This window comes from Muscardinus avellanarius, assembly GCF_963383645.1.
Source record: "Muscardinus avellanarius genome assembly, chromosome: 6".
Lineage (NCBI taxonomy): Eukaryota > Metazoa > Chordata > Mammalia > Rodentia > Gliridae > Muscardinus > Muscardinus avellanarius.
The window spans coordinates 76,529,621-76,548,821 of NC_137791.1; the positions used below are offsets into that span (position 1 = coordinate 76,529,621).

The 19,201-nt window shown below is 42.2% G+C and overlaps 1 protein-coding gene across 1 annotated transcript in view; it reads right to left on the reverse strand.

The window, feature by feature from the left end:
* SEPTIN11 (septin 11) overlaps positions 1-19,201 on the reverse strand; it is a gene marked incomplete at both ends in the record, with an annotated part of 108,169 nt that overhangs the window by 25,796 nt on the left and 63,172 nt on the right. Inside the window, 3 exons of the mRNA XM_080697710.1 lie at positions 445-606; positions 4,667-4,853; positions 13,326-13,521. Of these exons, the coding sequence (XP_080553836.1) occupies positions 445-606; positions 4,667-4,853; positions 13,326-13,521 (545 nt within the window). The remainder of the gene's footprint in view (positions 1-444; positions 607-4,666; positions 4,854-13,325; positions 13,522-19,201) is intronic.

Consider the following 19,201-nt stretch of genomic DNA (forward strand, 5'->3'; position numbering starts at 1 on the left):
TCTGTCTTCCTCAGCTTTGCCCACCATATGCGACCACATCAGGAGGAACTGTTTGCAACATAGAGCCTGAAAAAAAGTCTTGATAAAGGGCAGCATCTGTGTATAATGTTAAAGATCTTCAGTCCTGCTAACCGGAGAAAAGGAGCAAAAGTTCCTGGGCATTTTCTGCCTCGAACACTTAATACAAATTTAGTTTCAAGACTAAATGATGTTTCCTGAACCCTACACCGACATCCCAAAATGCAGTTCTATAGCAGAACATGCAAATGGCATCTCAGCTTGAGACTGATCATGCTATAGAATGCTATAGAGCCAGCAACTGCTCTGCTTGGACTCCAACCAAAGCCTCAGGTTCTTAATTTGGGATTCTAGCCACTCAGTGAGGCTGTCCCTCAGCAAAGCTCCTGGGAAAGACACCGGCTCCCTTCCTATCTGTGGACTTACACTCATCGTTGCATTAATCTCCGCCACTGTTTCTTCATCTGTGGGGAACTGATATATCTGGACCCCATTGCTGACCAGTTCACTCATGATCTTGCTCTTGAATTTGTGCAATTCATTCTTGGCAATGGTGTCAGCTTTTGCAATTATTGGAATGATATTCACCTGTAAAACCAACGAGCCCATTTTTACACAATTCCAAGAAAAACAGACATGTGAATACAGCGTAGCAAACAAAAATAGCGAAGCCTCACAGTAAAAAAAAAAAAAAATATGACATTGAAAATTAGACTTCCTACCTCTATGCAAAATTAAGCCCCGGGATAATCTTTTAGTTCCATCTCAGAACACTAACTTCCTCCCATCCCACACTGAAAGCATACTTGTAATTTCCTCTCCTGCACTACCTCATTCTTCTTTACAGAGTAAAAGGAAGTGTTATTATTCTATGACAAACAGCAATAACAAAGAAGCCTATTCTTTGAATAACCAACCACTCCTTGTGGACCGCTCCCACCTTCTTTAGGTGCTAAATTTTTGCATGCCCTAACAATATAAGAACAAAGTTTTCATTAGAGCAAAAGAATATCAACTCTCTGTAGGATAACATCTTTTCTCTCTCCTGATGACCTGAAAACTGCCAGGAGAGGAGAACCTAGGGGTCAACCAAAACAAAAATGTTTTCATCTACTCCTGAGTTTTTCAAACTCATACCAGCAGATTCTTTTTGAAAATTCACTCTATCAAATCACTTTTTCATGCCAGAATGAGACAGGTGTGAGAGCAAGCTTACTTCCTGAGCCTCAGGTATGAAGACAGGGGAGAAATCGGAATGTGATGTTTATGGCAAACAGCCCAAAACAGAGCCAAGGACCCCCTGGATTGCAGGCTCCAACCCCAAGGCGAGACATTCTTCCTTCTCCTTCCCCCAGCCTTGTCCACAGGACATTTTTTAACATCACTACTTTAGACTGAGCTTCTTTTCTGCCTATGTACAGAGGAGAGGATTCAACAGGATGCTTCTGCCACCTAATAAGCAGGACCATGCTCTCCACCCAGCCATGGAGCATTAGGATTTTCAGGTCTATCTGCATTCTTTTGCTTCTTCTCTTATGCCCAAGGGCCAAATCAGAAATCCTTGATAAACCAAAATGAGACCACATGCTGATAGCAAGGCCTTCTCTTCAACCCACTCCTCCACACTGCCTAAGCCTCTCTTGCTTGGCCAACTCCAGCTGCACACGAGGGAAAAGGTCACCGACAGCAGGGGAATGAGTTTGGGTCAGGACGAGCCAGACACCTCCCTCTGGTGGTTACTGGCTATTTTGTGTACAGATTTAGTGCTCAACTAATATCAACATGGAAAGATTTCTGGGCCAAACTGATCAGAGCAGGTAAGATACCAAGCAGTGTAGTCCTTCCACTGGCAGGAGCTTGAAAATCTTTTCTGAAATGACCCTGTGTGCCTACCTCTTCCCCTTTACTCATATAAACAAAATTTTTGTGTGTGTGGCACTGGGAATTAAAATCAGGGGCAGTCTACCTCTGAGCTACACTCCTAGCCCTATCTTTTTTGTTTATTTGTTTAGAAACAGGGTCTTGCTAGGTTGTTAAGTCACACTACTTGCTGAGGCTGTCTTCAAACCTGCGATCCTCCCGTCTCAGCCGCTCAGGTACTAGGATTACAGATGTGCGCCACCATGCCTGGCTGTATAAACAAAATTTGGATGGCACCATTTTCAGATGCTACCTTGCTCTCCTGCTCTAGAGTAATTTAGTTTTTTGAAAGTTTAACCTGCTTTGGGTTTGGGATTCGGGGTTTGTATATACTAATTACATTTGTTTTGTCTTTTACATTTTTCTTTATAAATTACCTCTGCTAAACATAATCATTCCTTGGGTATTATCCTGGCTGGGTCTATACACTTAGCTAAGAAGCCACTTGGCTCTACTTCCTTCAGAGTATCTGTGGAGAACAGGTGCTCCTGAGATCAAGGAACCTTCCTGCTTTCAGGGACAGGACAGCAGAGGGAGCAGCGCTTCCAGCACCGGACTCAGCGCAGCCGGCCGGGAGCGGCACAGTTCCCCAGAGCTGAAGCGCAGCAAATCTGACGGGCGCAGAAGGATTTCTATTTATTCTTCCCAGAGGACTCTTATGCAGTAATCCCTTCAGGCCACTAGAACATTTTTCTGTAAATCACTGTCTGTGTGTGCTGGAAGGCATGGAGCCTAGCTTGGTTTCAGCCTCTCCAGTCCTCTGTGGGCTGCTCCAGATAGAAGCCTCTGGGACAGGCTGACCTGAGCAATCTCTCGCTATTATAAAGATGCTCCTTTGGAGACGAGCATCTTTGTGTATGTGGGAGGAGGGCGCACTGGAGATAGTGGGGATTGAACCCAGGGGCATTCTACTCTAAGCTACACCTTCAGCTCTTTTAAAACATAGTGTCTCACTTAGTTGCCGAGGGTCTCACTAGGTTGCCAAGGCTGGCCTTGAACCAATGTTTCAGCCTCCCAAGTACTGGGATTATGTGTGTGCATTACCCATGCCCAGCTCTAAACAGTGTTTTACTTTTTTTTTTTTTTTTGGTGGTGGTACTGGGGTTCCTGGAAGCCCTTCTACCTCTGGGCTATACTCCCAGACCTATTTTTATATTTTTTTACTTGGAAACAGGGTCTCTTAAGCCAGCGAGGCTGGCTCTGAACCAGCGCAATCCTCCTGTCTCCGCCTCCCAAGCGCAGGGATTACAAGCGTGCGCCACCACGCCCGGCTATACGTTTTTCTTAAATACCCAACAAAACCTACTAAAGGCCTTCATCACCTGATTAGAATTCCCACTGAATGCAATAGGGTGTTAAAAATTAGGAGCTAATCCCCTGGCTCAGGCCTGAGCTGTTCTTGCTATTGTTTCATATTTCGGAATGTGTTGTCTTCTATTCATTTCAAAACAGAAAAATCAAATTAACTATAAAATAGGCCACCAAATTTTATCAAACTTAGCAGCCCCTTCCTTGAATGCCGTGCAGAGGAGAGGATATAAATGCAGCAAACGCAGGGGCCAAACTGAAAGTAAGACTTTATTCCTTGGGAGCACTCGAGTAAGGCTCAGTTTTAAGAGAAAAAGCTGGTCTGTTCTTACACAGGCAAAAAGTTAACAATTTTATTTCAATCTAAACTGTGATTTAGAGTTTAAAAACCTTTCAAGCTTTATGCCGGGCGTGGTGGCGCACGCTTGAGACAGGAGGATCGCACGGGTTCGAAGCCAGCCTCAGCTACTCAGTGAGGCTTCCAGCAACTTAGTGAGACCCTGTTTCCAAATAAAATATAAAAAAGGTCTGGGAGTATAGCCCGGAGGTAGAAAGCCTCTGGGTTCCACCCCCAGTACACCACATACACACACACACACACACACACACACACACACACACACACACACACAAACCTTTCAAGCTTTAAGAGCCATTTATAGGTCAAACTAACCTTTAAAAACCTTTGAAGCATGGTGACACATGCCTGTAATCCCAGTACTTGGGAGGCTGAACCAGGAGGATCATGGCTATGAGGATAGCCTTAGCAACTTAATAAGACTCTGTTTCCAAAAAAAAAAAAAAAAAAAAAAAATGGTGGGGGTATAGCTCCAAGGTAGAATGCCCTTGGGTTCAATCCCCAGTACAAAAAAAAAAAAAAAATCAGAACAAACAAAAAAACCTTTAAAGGGAGATTAGAGCCAGGTGTGATGGTGCACACTTGTAATCCCAGCATTTGGGAGGCTAAGATAGGAGGATCATGGTTCGTGGACAGCCTCAGGTACTTAGTGAGGCTCTTTGCAACTCAGTGAGACCCTGCTTCAAAATAAAAGAATAGAAAATGGGACTGGGAATGTAGCTTGGAGGTAGAATGCCCTGGGTTCCATGCCCGTACCAACGAGAGAGAGAGAGAGAGAGAGAGAGAGAGAGAGAGAGAGAGAGGGAGGAAAAAGGTATTAAAGAAAATAAACCTCAAACTCTTATTTCAACCACCCATTTAAGAACTAAATATACTTTGTAACCAGTCACACACATTGTCTTTGCCAAGTTTTGTTTGGTTATTTCCTAACAGCCAAAGGGTTTCAGGCGTTTATCTCACACTGCCAAATCCTGTGGCTCTATACCCGAGGATAAAAACTGCAGTGAAGGCAAAAGACCAAGGCCTTAGGCAAAGGTGATGGAGGAGAGTAGATGGCAGTACCTTACTATCCAGCTTTTTCATGGTGACCAGGTCCAAGGACTTGAGTGAATGGCCGGTGGGGGCGATGAAGTAGAGGCAGGCGTGAATCCTTGTGTCATGGTAGTTGAAGAGAGAACGCTTAATCTTCAGTTCCTCTTGCAAGTAAGCCTCAAATTGGGCGTCGATATATTCCACTATTGGCTTATAGCTAGAAGACAGAGAACCGTTTTGAAAACATTTGCAAATCAGCAAGTTTCCAGTCTCAAACCTCTTCTACAGTCTAGCATAGCTAGTTCTCCACTAGATATCGTCAATGTTTCCCTCCTCCCTAAGAGCCAGAGCCCCAGTTCCTTACCTCAACACCGGAGGCCTTGTCCCTCCGCCCCTTGGCAACTCTTCAGCTCATCCATCCTCCCCATTCCCCCTGGCTTACTTTTTCTGGCCCAGCGACAGGCAGCCACTCGCAGCGGGCCCCATCCCTCATACCCTCATTTGCCTCTGGGTCTCTAATCATGCTGGCCCCGCTGGCTGGAACAGACGTCTTCCCATCATTCTCTTGGCTAACACTCATCCTTTGAAACAGAGACAATAACTATGTAGAGCATGCTGCCACTCCCCCCAGAAGTACCTGTGGAAGATATTGCTAAGAGACTGTGGCATTCTTTCCTGCTGGCGAAATCCAGCTCCATCAAGAGAGCCCGACAGCCTCCTCCCAGTGATGGACCATTGGTGCACGAAATGAAGCTGGTTTGTGACTTCCGGATATGGTACTACCACCCATGGAGTGTATTTTCCCTGGTCCTCTGCCCATTCCTCCAGAGATCAGGACAGGGGGTCTCTGTGGTCCCATAAATCCTGTATACATTTTCTAACTTCATCTAGAAAATGAGGAGCCTGAACTACGATGATCTTTAAGATTCTCTCCAACTCAAAAATTAGATGACTTACTGGTAAATTTTGTATCCCTCTCTTTTCCTTACCAAATCATAGCTTAACTCTATTTTGGATAATAGTGTGTGATTCTATTAACTGACCATAAAAATAATCATTAATAGTATATTGGGAGTACACAATCAATAAACTGGATGTTCTCCAGGGAATAAGTAGCATGTCAGGTCACTGGTATGTTAGGAGTCTCCAAAGGGAGTGGCCCCTGGGAAGTTCATTTTAGAAGCAAAGAGACAGATTTGTTAGGAATATAAAGTGTTAATTTGCCCCAAACTTAATGTTTTTCTGAGGAATGATTTATGTTGTAAGAAAAATAAAAGCCTTTCAACACCTAAATCCCAGACCCATAAATTAAACTGAATGCCTTGAAAGGGCACTATAAATCTTTTATAATAAAGATGACAGCAGACATCTTAAGGAAAAAAATAAAAAAACCCCAAAGGTAAACAACAAAAAACTTATGATCAAAATAGAAAGCAGTCACAAACAGCTTTTTGATGACATTTTTCTTTGGAGATTTGATCATAATCTACTGGTGATTTAAGCATACAGAGGTTTAAAAAAAATAAAAAGGTAAAATATGCCTCAGCAACTAAAAAGCTCTGAGTCATGACAGGTGAAATTCCAATAAAAAGGATAAGTGAGTGATGAGATTCTTCTGTATTTTCCAATTTTAAATACAAGCGTGTATTATATAACAGTTCATAATTATTGTTATTAAATGGTGGTTAGAAACACAGATTGAAGCCAGGCATAGAAACACATGCCTATAATTCTAGTATGTGGCAAGCTAACATAGGATTTCAGGTTCAAGGACAGCTTCAGCAACTTGGTGAGACCCTGTTTCAAAATAAAAAAAACTAAAAAGTGCTGAGGGCTCAGAGATAGAATGCTCCTGGGTTCAATTCCCAGTGCCAAAAAGAAAAGAAAAGAAAAAACCAGGACCTGTACATCCCCAGTTCCCTGGTAACGAGGCATGTAGCCCAGGCAACTATAGGGAGGCCACCCGTATCCGGGCTGACCCTTCTGTTTCCTGTCATGAAGGGATGTGGGGACGAGGGTCCTCCCCAGCAGCCTGAGGCCCGAGGGGAGAGAAGCAGCTCCCAGCTCTGTCCTTCCTGGCTCCCCAGCTTCTTAGTATAAACCGTCCTTATCTCCTGCTCTCAAGACTGGTCAAGGCATGTTTTTGCTTTCTATTAACTTCTCTCCTTGCCTCTGGTTTCGATTCTGATCCTGCAAAGACCATGGGAGGTTTCACATCTCTCCTTTCTCAGTGAGGGATACTTTCTGAGTTGGACTGAAGAAATCTTTTGATCTCCTCACAGCTTGGGCTTCCTTTGCCTGCCACTGCTACACACTCCTGGCCAATCGGCCAGTCTCCCTTCTTGCCACGCCCTGTGGTCTCCAAGGAAAGCCCCATTTATTCCCATGTTTCCCTTACCATCTATATAACAAGTCACACATCTCTACCCAGGTCTTTCCCCTGAGCCTCAGATCTATCTACCCCACTGCTTCTCAGAGAGTTCAATGGCTCTTCTAACTAAATATGTCCCAAACCAAACCTTCACCCTGCCCCCACATGCCCCCTGTGCTCTTCAGCATGGTGAGTGACAAGCCCATCCACACCACTGTCCACTCTGAACCCTGGGAGTCAACTCAGAGACCTCCTCTCTTACCTCACACCTACAGTCAGGCATGGAATCCCTTATCTTACCTTCTATATCATTATAAACAAATGAAATGTGCTCCTGGAGAACTATTTACCCAAACCATTACTCCCTACGTCAAAGATTTAGTTGTGCTTACGAAACAGTTTCCTCTAGATGAGAACCAAGCCAGCTAAATGGTTTGCATTCCCGTCATAATCACTGGAACAACTTTTCTCCCTCTTCCTTCAACTACCCCCTTCCCTACTACTTCTTATTATCTGTGTTCATGGTTAGAAAGATAAAGAGGCTAAATCTCAACTCTGCCTTTTGCTAGCTTCCCTTCTGATAGGAAGGACACCTACTTATATTCTGTGTGTCCAATTCAAAGTTCTCTAGATTGTAGCCACACCAAGCAGAGGATAGAGGAGGGGAAGTTAAGTCAATCTTCACATTTTCAGATTTCCTTTTAAGGTGTGGGTATAGTCTTTGTTACTATTTTTTTTCCATATACCTCCAGCCACAAAAATGCAATAAAATCATAGAAGCTGACCCTAAAAGTACTAGAAAGTTATTTTATATAATGTTTTCTATCCATTGAACATCCCACAGATCTTTCTCACAAAATAGCTAATGCCATCATCATTCAGGGATAGATTTTTTTATCTTACATATGACTAAACCATTGCCATGCTTTACTCCTATCTTGCTATTTTTTTTTTGTGAAGATTTAAAGAAGTTTATTAGAAAAATAGAAATTCAGAGGATAGGTACAGCTCCATACCAGACTGGCATGGAGGGGTGACTCGAATGAATACACCAAAGGGATCACACGTGGACCGGACTTTTTATACCCATGACCTCCATCTTGTTTGCATAATTCTGACGTAACATCCCTGTAAGGTACCTCCCCCAGCCAGGTGTGGCAAGGCGTCTCCTTCCATGAAGGGCAAGGTAAAACCCTGCTCCATCCTCCCTAGATTATCATATAGATTTGTCTTTAGTTAGAGAAAGGCCTAGTTCTCCTCTCCTAAGATCTGTCTTTAGATAGAGAAAGGCCTAGTTCTCTTCTCCTATTGACTTCTTAATTACTTTTAGCTATGTTAATTTACATTAGAATAGTTGCCTGCTTTTAGGCAGAAACCAAGTCCTTGAACAGATTTGCCCCTCACCCAATTTTTGAAATATATTAATAATCATAGCTTTCTCAAATCTTCCTAGGCCATTCCCAATACTGGTACATTCCCCTCTATGTCTAGTAACTTCCTGACACCTGTCAGGCCAAAGGTAGATACAGAAAATACACTTTGACATTTACAATTTTACAAACATTTAACATGAGCTCAATTTTCATTAATTTCCCCCTCATTTTTATCACATGAATGTACCCCTCAGCAAAGGAATAAGGACGTCGAGTAGGTCATAAACTGCTTTGAGCTGTACAGGGGCGATGTTGGGGGGCTATCTTGCTATTTATCCCAAGACAAGTTGCCTTACCCTGGACTACTTCTGCCAAAAAGCGTAATAAAGACTTAGGCCAAACAGGTCACTGCCCTACTGTTTTATAACTTTGATAAAGATTTGGTAACTTTCAGGACTTTTCTCTCAGTAGATTGTGATTATCCATGCTTTGTGGGGCTGATTATCAGTATACACCATGATATGCCAGCAACAGCCCACCAATATGGGGCAAACTATTTTATTTCTAGTTAGACAGCAAAAAGTGTCTCCCTTCTTCCCCAGAGCATCTTCCTTTTTCACCAAAGAGTACAGACAGGCAAAGCAAGGAAGCCCTTAAACAACAAATAGTTAAACGTAACAGGAAGCTTACCAGATCTCTCTTCCTGCCTCCTTCTAGCTAGTCTGCTCAGAGCCAGATAATGATGCAGGAATGCTGACATGTCCGAAGCCTACATAAACAAACTGGGACATTCTTGAAGTCTTGCATCTATGGCACAAAGCTTGCCTAATCCCCAAAGTAGGTAAAAATAATCATGGGCTAGAGAAAGAGCATATCTTTTCCCATATGGTTACATACTGATGCAAAAATGCATATCCCACTTGCAGTTTTTTGATGAAAGCAGAGCCTGTCCGAATAACTATTTTTAAGCAAGTGATTTGGGTTTGCAGTCAACAGTTTTAAAAGCCATTCAAGGAGGTTATGCAACAGCTGTCAAGAAATTTCAGAGGGAAAAAAATATTTGGTATCTAGGTTAGGTTAATATCACACTTCCTCTCTTCTAAATCTCCTTGGAAACTATTATTTGACCCACATGAGTCAAATCATTTCTTAAAGAGGTCTCCCGCTGCAAATATGAGGTTCTGCGTTGTACCAGCTTAAGCTATCTGCTGCTGGCATTGAGGGGACAGGTGGAAATTTAGTGGCAGGTCTGAGCAACAACTCTGAGTGGGAAAACCTCCTGGCAACTCAGAAGCAGGATGCTGAATGGAGGATGGTCCTACTCACATGGGAATCCTGAAAAACGTACAGTCAGGGAATGCACAAGAATGACCTGCCCTCACCCCAGGGAGGGACTGCTCCAGTAGCTGGCGAGCAGGCCCTACTCAACGTGTGTTCTGTGATGGCGCAGTGACCAGAAGCCCTGGCCCTCCCAGCTCCTGGGCGCACTTGTACCTCTTAACTCATGGTTTTCTCTTCATTTATTTCACTTGGTATCACACACGGCCTTAAGGCAGTACCTTCTGCATTGTGCCTTAGCATTAAGATTGTGAGCCGGGCGTGGTGGCACACACTTGTAATCCCTGCGCTTGGGAGGCAGAGACAGGAGGATCACACAGGTTCAAAGCCAGCCTCGTTGGCTTAAGAGGCTTAAGAGACCCTGTTTCCAAATTTAAAAAAATATATAAAATAGGTCTGGGAGTGTAGCCCAGAGGTAGAAGGGTTTTCAGGAACCCCAGTACCACCACAAAAAAAATTGTGAGTTAAGCCGGGCATGGTGGCGCACACTTGTAATCCCAGTATTTCAGGAGGCTGAGACTGGAGGATCGTGTTTCAAGGACAGCCTCAGCTACTTAGCAAGGCCCTTTGCAAGTTAATGAGACCCTGTTTCAAAATAAAGAATAAAAAATAGGACAGGGGGTATAGCTCGGAGGTGGAATGCCCCTGGGTTTCATCCCCAGACCCGCAAAAAAAAAAAAAAAAAAAAAGATTGTGAGTTAAAGCCACCCTCTCCCAGCACAACATACAGATCATCTACTTTGCCCAGATGCAACGTAAACTTTCTCACTGTATCTCACAACATGCACAGAACATTATCTACTGAAGAACATTTAAAGTGCTCTATAAACCAGGCGTGGTGGCGCACGCTTGTAATCCCCGCACTTAGGAGGCAGAGACAGGAGGATAGCACAGGTTCAAAGCCAGCCTCAGCTACTTAGTGAGGCTCTCAGGAACTTAGTGAGACCCTGTTTCCAAATAAAGTATAAAATAGGTCTGGGAGTATAGCCTGCAGGTGGAAGGCCCCTGGGTTCCACCCCCAGTAAAAATAAAGTGCTCTAAAAGAGTTAAATGCTGAAAGAATGACTTAAATAGTCCTGTAATTTTTGTGGTGCTCATATTTATAGGAACTATAAATAAACAATATACATTTTTTACATAAAAATAGTTTAAATTCCTCTTTATAAAACATATATACATTATATCATTATATGCACAGTTCGTGTGTGTATGTGTGTGTGTGAAAGAGAGAGAGAGAGAGAGAGAGAGAGAGAGAGAGAGAGAGATAAGGAGAGAGAGAGACAGAAAAAGACACAGAGACAGATAGAGAGACAGAGACAGACTGGGTATTGAACCCAAGTCATTCCAACTCTGAGCTATACCCCCAACCCTATTTTTTTTTTTAAACAGAGTCTCACTAAGTAGCTGAGGCCTTGCTAATCTGCTGAGGCTGGCAGTGAACCTGTGACCCTCCTGTCTCAGCCTCCCAAGTACTGCGATTACAGGCATGTACCACCACACTCGGCTCTGGAAACTTTAAATAAAAAAAAAAATCTGGTACTGATGGAGTTTCTGATTTTTAAGCAAACATACCGCATCTTACTTCTACATGCTGTTCACTGTAGGGAGTGAGACCTAATGCTGTCACTGCTCAAAAATGACTCTGGAAGCCTCATTCTAGAATCATCTTTGAGACTGAGATAGTTTTAACTTTCTCAGGCCTCTTTTAAGAATAAATGTAGTATTTGAAAATAGTCAAGATATTTGAAGTCAAAATTAAAGAACAGCACTGGTGGTCTTCAATGGAACATGAGCAGTCTTGGAATTGGAGTTGACATGTGCACAGGAAAACTTAGAAGATTCACAGCTTCTCTCAAGAAAGGGCTAACAGCAAGTCACAGTGGGGATACACTCTCTCAAGACTTACACATACCCTATTAGTGGGTTATGTGCATTTTATAAAATAAAAACCAAGCCAGCAGTGGTAACACATGCTTCCAATCCCAGTACTCGAGAAGCTGAGACAGAGGACAATAAGTTCATGGCCAGCCTCTGCAACTTAGGGAATAGACCCTGTTTTCAAATGAAAATCTGTAAAAATAAAATAGGGCTGGGTGTGTGGCTCAGAGATAGAATGGATGGATACATGAGGATCCACTAGTAGCTAGGAGCCCTATCTATATACAAAAGCTATTAAACCAAAATGCTGTAAAAAATATGTTATTTTAAGCAGACCAAACATGTTTTTTTTTCCACATATGCATGGCTTAACAAAACCTCTCTGCTCTAAGGGAGAAACTTTAATCCATCCAATTGACTTGAATCCTTGTTAGGCTTCACTGAAACCCCAGATATTCAGATTCATGGGTGTGCTCTCCCCTCAGTGTCATGGGTGGTTAATGGTAGGTGTCTCTGCAAACACTATTCTATAGAGTGGATGAATATTTCTCTAGATTATTTTTCCTAGTAAGAAAACCTCCAAACCTGGTTTGATTCAGTTTGGAAGCACTCAAAGTGCTTCCTTACTGAGCAGCTTAGAGGAAGACCCAGGCTGTCCATAGAAAGACTTACCAGTGCCTCCTGCCACACTACTGCCATCCATATCAAAGTCCTGTGTCGATGGGAAATTCGCTAAGATAAACAGATCACTCACAGAAGTGCTTTCTTCACTGTGGGGTTTTAGGGGCTACCATCACTTTTGCCAAAAGCCATCATGAACAGGACTTTATGAAATAGTGTCACACTGACATACATATGAGAGAACACCCAGGTTAATTCCCTCAAAGTTAGAATAATTTCTAAGGTCAGTGACTTTTTAGCAAAACCCTGACAACAATGTTCTCCTGAATCCTGAATTGCAGCCTCTTGGGCAAAATCATACTGACTTAGCTTTCATTCAAATATGTAAACATTTGCAGATTAAGTCTAATAAATATACCATTCTGCCTCAGGAACTAAGAACGTGGAAAATAATCATTTCAAACTCCTTTTACTTTTCAATTCCTTCTTATATTGAAAAGAAAGGAAGGGAGGGAGGGAGAAGGGGTAGGCGGGCTACATCTTAGAGTCTCTTGCAGCTAGTATTCTGGATGTGTCTTTATCTCTTCCAGGCAGGTGTGGCCATACAAGGCCTAAACCCTGAGAGTGAACAAACCAGGCAGAGGCTACACAAAGCTAGTTACAGTGGTAAAGGCACTTGGTCACCTGGGATGGGTTTAGTGGAGGTTCTAGAGCTCTCCCCTCAGTGTCATGGGTGGTTAATGGTAGGTGTTTCTGCAAACACTATTCTATAGAGTGGATGAATATTTCTTTAGATTATTTTTCCTAGTAAGAAAACCTCCAAACCTGGTTCTAAGACCTTCCTGGAAAAATAGCATAAACTACCTTATTCTCTCTAACAGATTCCTTTTCTGCTTATACCAGCTAGAATCAATTTTATTGTCTGGTTTTAATCTCATGGAAGAACATTCTCAAGAAATTTCTTTGAGGACAAGAATGTCCCATCTTCCAAGTGACAGAGGGCCAAGCCCAACAACTAAAGAACACCAAAAACAGTTTTCGGATTTACCTGGGATGGATCCTACTATCTCCTCATCTAGCTATCTCCTCACAAGATCTCAAGACGTACCTGTCATCTTTATTTATCTGATCTCCAAATCCCACGGTGTCAACAATGGTTAGCTTCAGCCTTACATTGCTTTCCTGAAGCTCATAACTTCTGGCTTTTAACCGGACGCCGGGTTCATTGTGAGTAGCTGGGTCACTTTCAAATTTGGTGTTGAATAAAGTGTCCATTAATGTGGATTTGCCAATGCCCGTCTCACCTACATAACCACAAAAGAGAAAAAAAAAAAAAATCAGAGACTGTCAGTACCTCTCAGGTAACAGTTCAATGTATCAGTACTTCTCATGAATTATGTTTGCAAAGTTAAAAAAAAGTCAGTATCATCAGTAATCCCACTGAAGAGACAATTTTTTTCTAAATATGATCTATGCAATACTTCCCTAGACATGCCTCAATGAATTCCAGAAACCACTGAGCAAGAAAGAGATAGAACTTACAGATCAAAATGTTCCTTACCTCTGAATAAAATAAACACTACCTGTGTTTGCCTTTGGTCAGTTTGCATATTACAAGGACATAAACTCTATGTCTCTCTTAAATGTTTCATGTAAAACTGTATTACTTTGTTGGGGATCTCTATTGCTGAATTTCTGTCATTAAAAAAAAAAAAAAGGCCAGGCCTGGTGGCACATGCTTGTAATCCTAGCAGTCGGGAGGTGGAGACCGGAGGATCATGGTTTGCAGCACAGTCTCAGCTACTTAGCAAGGCCCCTCGCAACTCACTGAGACCCTATTTCAAAAAATATAAAGACTAAAAAATACGACCAGAGGTTTAGCTCAGAGGTAGAATGCCCCTGGGTTCCATCCCCAGTACCACAAAAAAAAAAAAAAAAAGACTGATTCTACATTGTTGAAAAGAATTATCTATTTCAAAATAACACTCTTGGTAACAGTAATTACTAATATGCTTACATTGGGCCAGGCCCTGTGGCAAGGGCTTCCAATACATTCTCCCATTGAAATCCTACTGTTCTCTGAACTCTACTGAAATAGGTACCATGGAGCACTAAGGCTTAGATAAGGTTTATAAGTCATAGTGCAAAGTGGCAGAGCCACAGTTCCAACCCAGGTTTGTACGGTTCTGACTTCTACCTTCAACCAACACAGCATACCGACATTATTATTACAGAGAAAACTGAATGACTGGCACTTTTCCAGGTATGGCTACAAGTCTGTGTTCATCTTTCCATCTTCCATACATGCATACACATATATATATATATATATATATATATATATATATATATGTATGTATATATACATATATATAATATTTGGTACTGGGGATTGAACCCAGGAGTATTCTACTTCTGAGCCAAAACCCTATCCCTTTTTATATTTTATTTTGAAACATGGTCTCACTAAGTTGCTGATGCTGACCCTTGAACCTGCGATCCTTCCTGTCTTAGCCTCCCAAGCACTGGGATTATAGGTGCGCATTACCATTCTCGGATTCATCCCTCCATATATTTTATTTTTCTTTTCTTGTTCAGCTAGAGACAAGATAGACGATATTTGTTAGTTATCCCAGTTTTGTGTTGGCATTTAAAACAATGAAACTAAATGATGTTAAATGGCCTGAAACAATAGCCTCAGTAATTTACCCAGTAATTCAAGTCAATAGTATTTACTAAGCCCCTTATATGTGGAAAGTGAGCAGCAAGTACTGGGAACAACTACACCCATCAAATGATGAAACCCAAATGTGTAGCTATGATGAACTGTAGGTCAACCTTCAAAACAGGACCAAAGAGAAATACCAATTCTTCTGTTGAGTCAAAGATAGTTGTCGCCGGGCGTGGTGGCGCACGCTTGTAATCCCCGCGCTTGGGAGGCAGAGACAGGAGGATCGCGCAGGTTCGAGGCCAGCCGCGCGCGCTGGTTTAGGAGACCCTGTTTCCAAATATAAAATGTAAAAAGAGGTCTGGGAGTGTAGCCCGGAGGTAGAAGGGCTTCCAGATAAGAAAGAACCCAGCCTTGCCATTGCTGGTGGTGATTCAGTGCATAATGGTGTGGTGAAAGAAGAAATCAAGAAACTTTAGCCCTTAACGATGCCTTTAAAAAAAACAATCTGAAAATATTCTCAGATTTCCAAGTCAACTTAAGCATGCCAATAGCTAGCAGCCCTTTCTACAAATCCTAATTCTGATAACATGCCAAGGAATATTCCCTTTCTGGATTATTATGACTTTTAGAATAGTGGCATCCCATGGAAAAAAGAAAGGCTCTGGAATTTGTAGACTTAGAGCAACTCTCCCACTATAAGAATGAATCCACTGCTTAGAGAAGTTCTATAGCAGTATACTCACTGCTTTCTAGTATAACACAAACATAAAGTAGTTTGGAGTCTTTAGGGCTCTGAGCGTCCTCTGCTTAGAAGCCGCATGTAGCTTGCCACTTACTATTCATTTAGGTGGTAGAAGTTGTTGGTGAAGTATATTTGCCTTACTCTTTAACCTCTCCCACTGTGTCCCTGGATATGTCTAAAATCAGAGAATTTCCTCCCTCATCAGCTTTCATTCTGCCAGTATTTTTCCAGTGCCCTATCATATACCAAGCTCTGTGCCAAGTTCTGGGAATACAACAATGAAGTAACCTGATCTAGCCTTTTCTCGTATCTTAGAATCTGGTCTAGAACACAAGTGAATACCAATCAGTCTCTGATTTATTACTATGGGAATAACAGTCTAAGTGTCTGCCATAACTATATCCCTCCTATAAGCAAGAGCAGACTTTATACTCTGTGACCAGCATGTTGACCATAGATAACTGGGCCACCACTAAGCCCCCCTGACCCAAGGGCAACCACGCAAGCCTGGTCTCTTTACTAAGATATACTTCAGGTCGGACCCATCAAATCAAAACTTCTCTATTTGCATGGAAGAAATACAATCTGCACACGATAGGATAGAATAAGAAAGGAAAGGCATACAGACAGAAACAATTGCGTAGAAGCCTTAAGGCAGTGAAGTGAAGTGAACAGAAGCCACGCTGGCCAGACAGCATTAGCCGGGAATATGGGAGACAGGACGGATCAATGTGGCAGAACCACGCACTGGAAATTCATTTACTAAATTAGCGCTCGAATGCTTACTGTGTGACAAGGGTAGGTGTGGGGAAATGAGGGTCAATAAAAATAAACAGGGATACTGTTTGAGCGCTGTGATCTCCTGAGTGTCATTCCTCGGTGCTATCAGGCCCAGCCGTGTCGTCCTTATCTTCCTGAATATTCTTGCAAAAAACTCTACCAGTAAAAACAACACAAACCAGCGTCTGCTCCCTAAGGTGATGGTGCCTAACTGGCTCACAAGCAGGATTGGTGGCTTAACAAACTAACTGTAAAAGTAAAACAAAGTTACTATGTAATGGACATAGAAATAAAGCAGGGTTTCCTTATGAGACTCAGAATCTGACCGGCAACTCTATCCTGGAAGTACCCAGCCACTGGAGGCTCGCACTTCATGTGGAATGCTCGCCAGTCCTAATTTTCAGGACCTAGACAAAGAACACCAGCAGAGCGACCTTATAGAAGTCGCTTTATTATGTCAAAGGTTCTATTGGTAGAAAGTGACCTACTTAACTTTCATGTTTCCCTGAGGAAGCCAATAAAGACTTCAATTAAATGGCAAGAATTCTAGGGTACCTGGACAGGACTGAAATTACCATCTCATTTTACTGGGTTCAGAAGTACTTAAGCACAAGTGAATTCAGAACACCGTATCTTCTTTAAACACATAAAAATTTTAATTATCATTTACATTAAGGGGGAAATTATGAACAACGAACATTCTAGGCCCTACTTAAAGGCACAGGGTTAATCAATGGGTTGAAAAAAACCACTGTTCTTCTAAATTTCAGAGTATTTTGCTTTTCCTCTCTATGCTCTGTGCTTTTAGGAGCCGTAATTAAACACAGCAATGCTAGCGGCGGTGTGATTCACCAAAAGCAGCTCCATAGAAAACAGTTCCAGAATAAAAGGAACTATAGGGCCAAGGGAGTTCGTTTCAATGCATTGGCCCAAAAGACTTCTCTCTGAACTTTGAAAGCAGGGCCTTGTCTATACTTTTGAGAATCCACAAGGGTAAAACTTTCTAACTGATCAACGAAATGCCTACAAGGCAGGTTCCAGCCCAACCCAAATGATCATAAGTTTAGAAAACTCAATGACTAAACTTTGCAGCATTTAAAAACCCCCTAACAATGTACAAGGCACGGAGGAGGCATTTATCAAAGGTTAATTGAGAATAAAAACGATCATGGTGATCATTTATGCAGAGACTGGCCACTTTGGTGGATTTTTCCGCTTGTTGTTTATTCTATTGTCAATTCATCTGCCTAAGCACGCAGTTGTTGGGTAATTAGAGAGTCGCTTTTGAAGCGCTATCTGTGGCTTCTGTTTTTGCTACTGCTGCCAATGCTGGTGAACACGCCGCCCACCTCACAGGGGAGAGCAGTCCTACCTCTTCCATTCTAGTCTCAGGCTTAGTTCATCCAAAAGCTTGAAGGCAGATATAAAATAACATCAGAGAGACGGCATTAGTAAGTAGAAGATAATTGTAGATTGAATAGTGGATCTTGCATCAGCATCTTTTACTTTAAATGCCAAGCCTGGCTATACTCAGATAAGCAACTGTGTATGAGGGTCTGCCTCCTCCTCTACAAGGCCTAGGTTTTCTTGATGGAGCCAGTTAATCAGAGCGCTGTAAGCCCATCAGCTGTGCTGTTATTACTCCTCACACATTCACCTTTGCTGAAACGTGCTTGGGCATAATAACACCAGCCTGGAAGGACAGCGTGTGACAGGGCGCCGCATCCATCATTTGCTCTGATGTAGAGGATGCCTCTAAACCCCAACATACATCTACTATCTCTTTCTTGAGAATTTTATTGGTGCAATGTAATTAGATACTACAGTGAGGCTCAAAGTGATATATATATGCATACCATCTCTTGGTGTATTTCCTCTTACCCTATCCCACAAGCCCTCCTCCCTCCCTGTACGTACTAGCAAGACCAGTAGTGATGCCTTCATTTATGAACATAACATTATTTGGTCTGTTTCTTTCCTCCAGCCTTTCTTTACCCTTTCCCCATCCCTATTCACTATTCTACTGGTCTCTCTCGTTTCCACAAATTCCCTTTTGTTTCCTATTTTCTAGCTTCCACATCTGAGAGAAAACATACAACATTTGGCTTTCTGAGACTGGCTGACCTTACGTAGCATAGTGTTCTATAGTTTTCATCAATTTTCCTGCAAATTACATATTTTTTATGGCTGCGTAGAACTCCATCATGTATATATGCCACATTTTCTTTAATCATTCATCATTTGACAGACACCTACACTGGTGAGGATGTCGGGGAAAAGGAAGGCTTATACACGTGGTAGGAGTGCCAATGAGCCCAACTACTATGGAGATCAGCGAGTAGATTCCTCAAAAGACTGCAAACGAAGCAGGGTGTGATGCCAAATGTCTATATTCCTAGTACTTGGGAGGGTGAGACAGAAGGAACCCAGGTTTGAGACCAGCCCCAGCAATTCAGTGAGATTCTGTTTCAAAATAAAAAGTAAAATGGGGCTGGAGGTGTAGCTCAGAGGTAGAACACCCCTGGATTCAATTCCCAGTAACATAAAACACAAAGAAAGACTAGGAATGGAATTACCATATGACTCAGTTATAGCACACCTCAGTATCTTTCCCAAAAAGTTAAAGTTAAAATACCGTATCTCTATTTTGAAGATCCATGAGAGAATTTTTCCTAGGTATTTTTTTATGTAGAGCAACTATTTGTTTTTACTTTATAGATACTATAAATCTGTCATGTCAGACTTTTAACTTGTGCCTTGCACATGTGTTCAATAAATATCTGTCGAATGA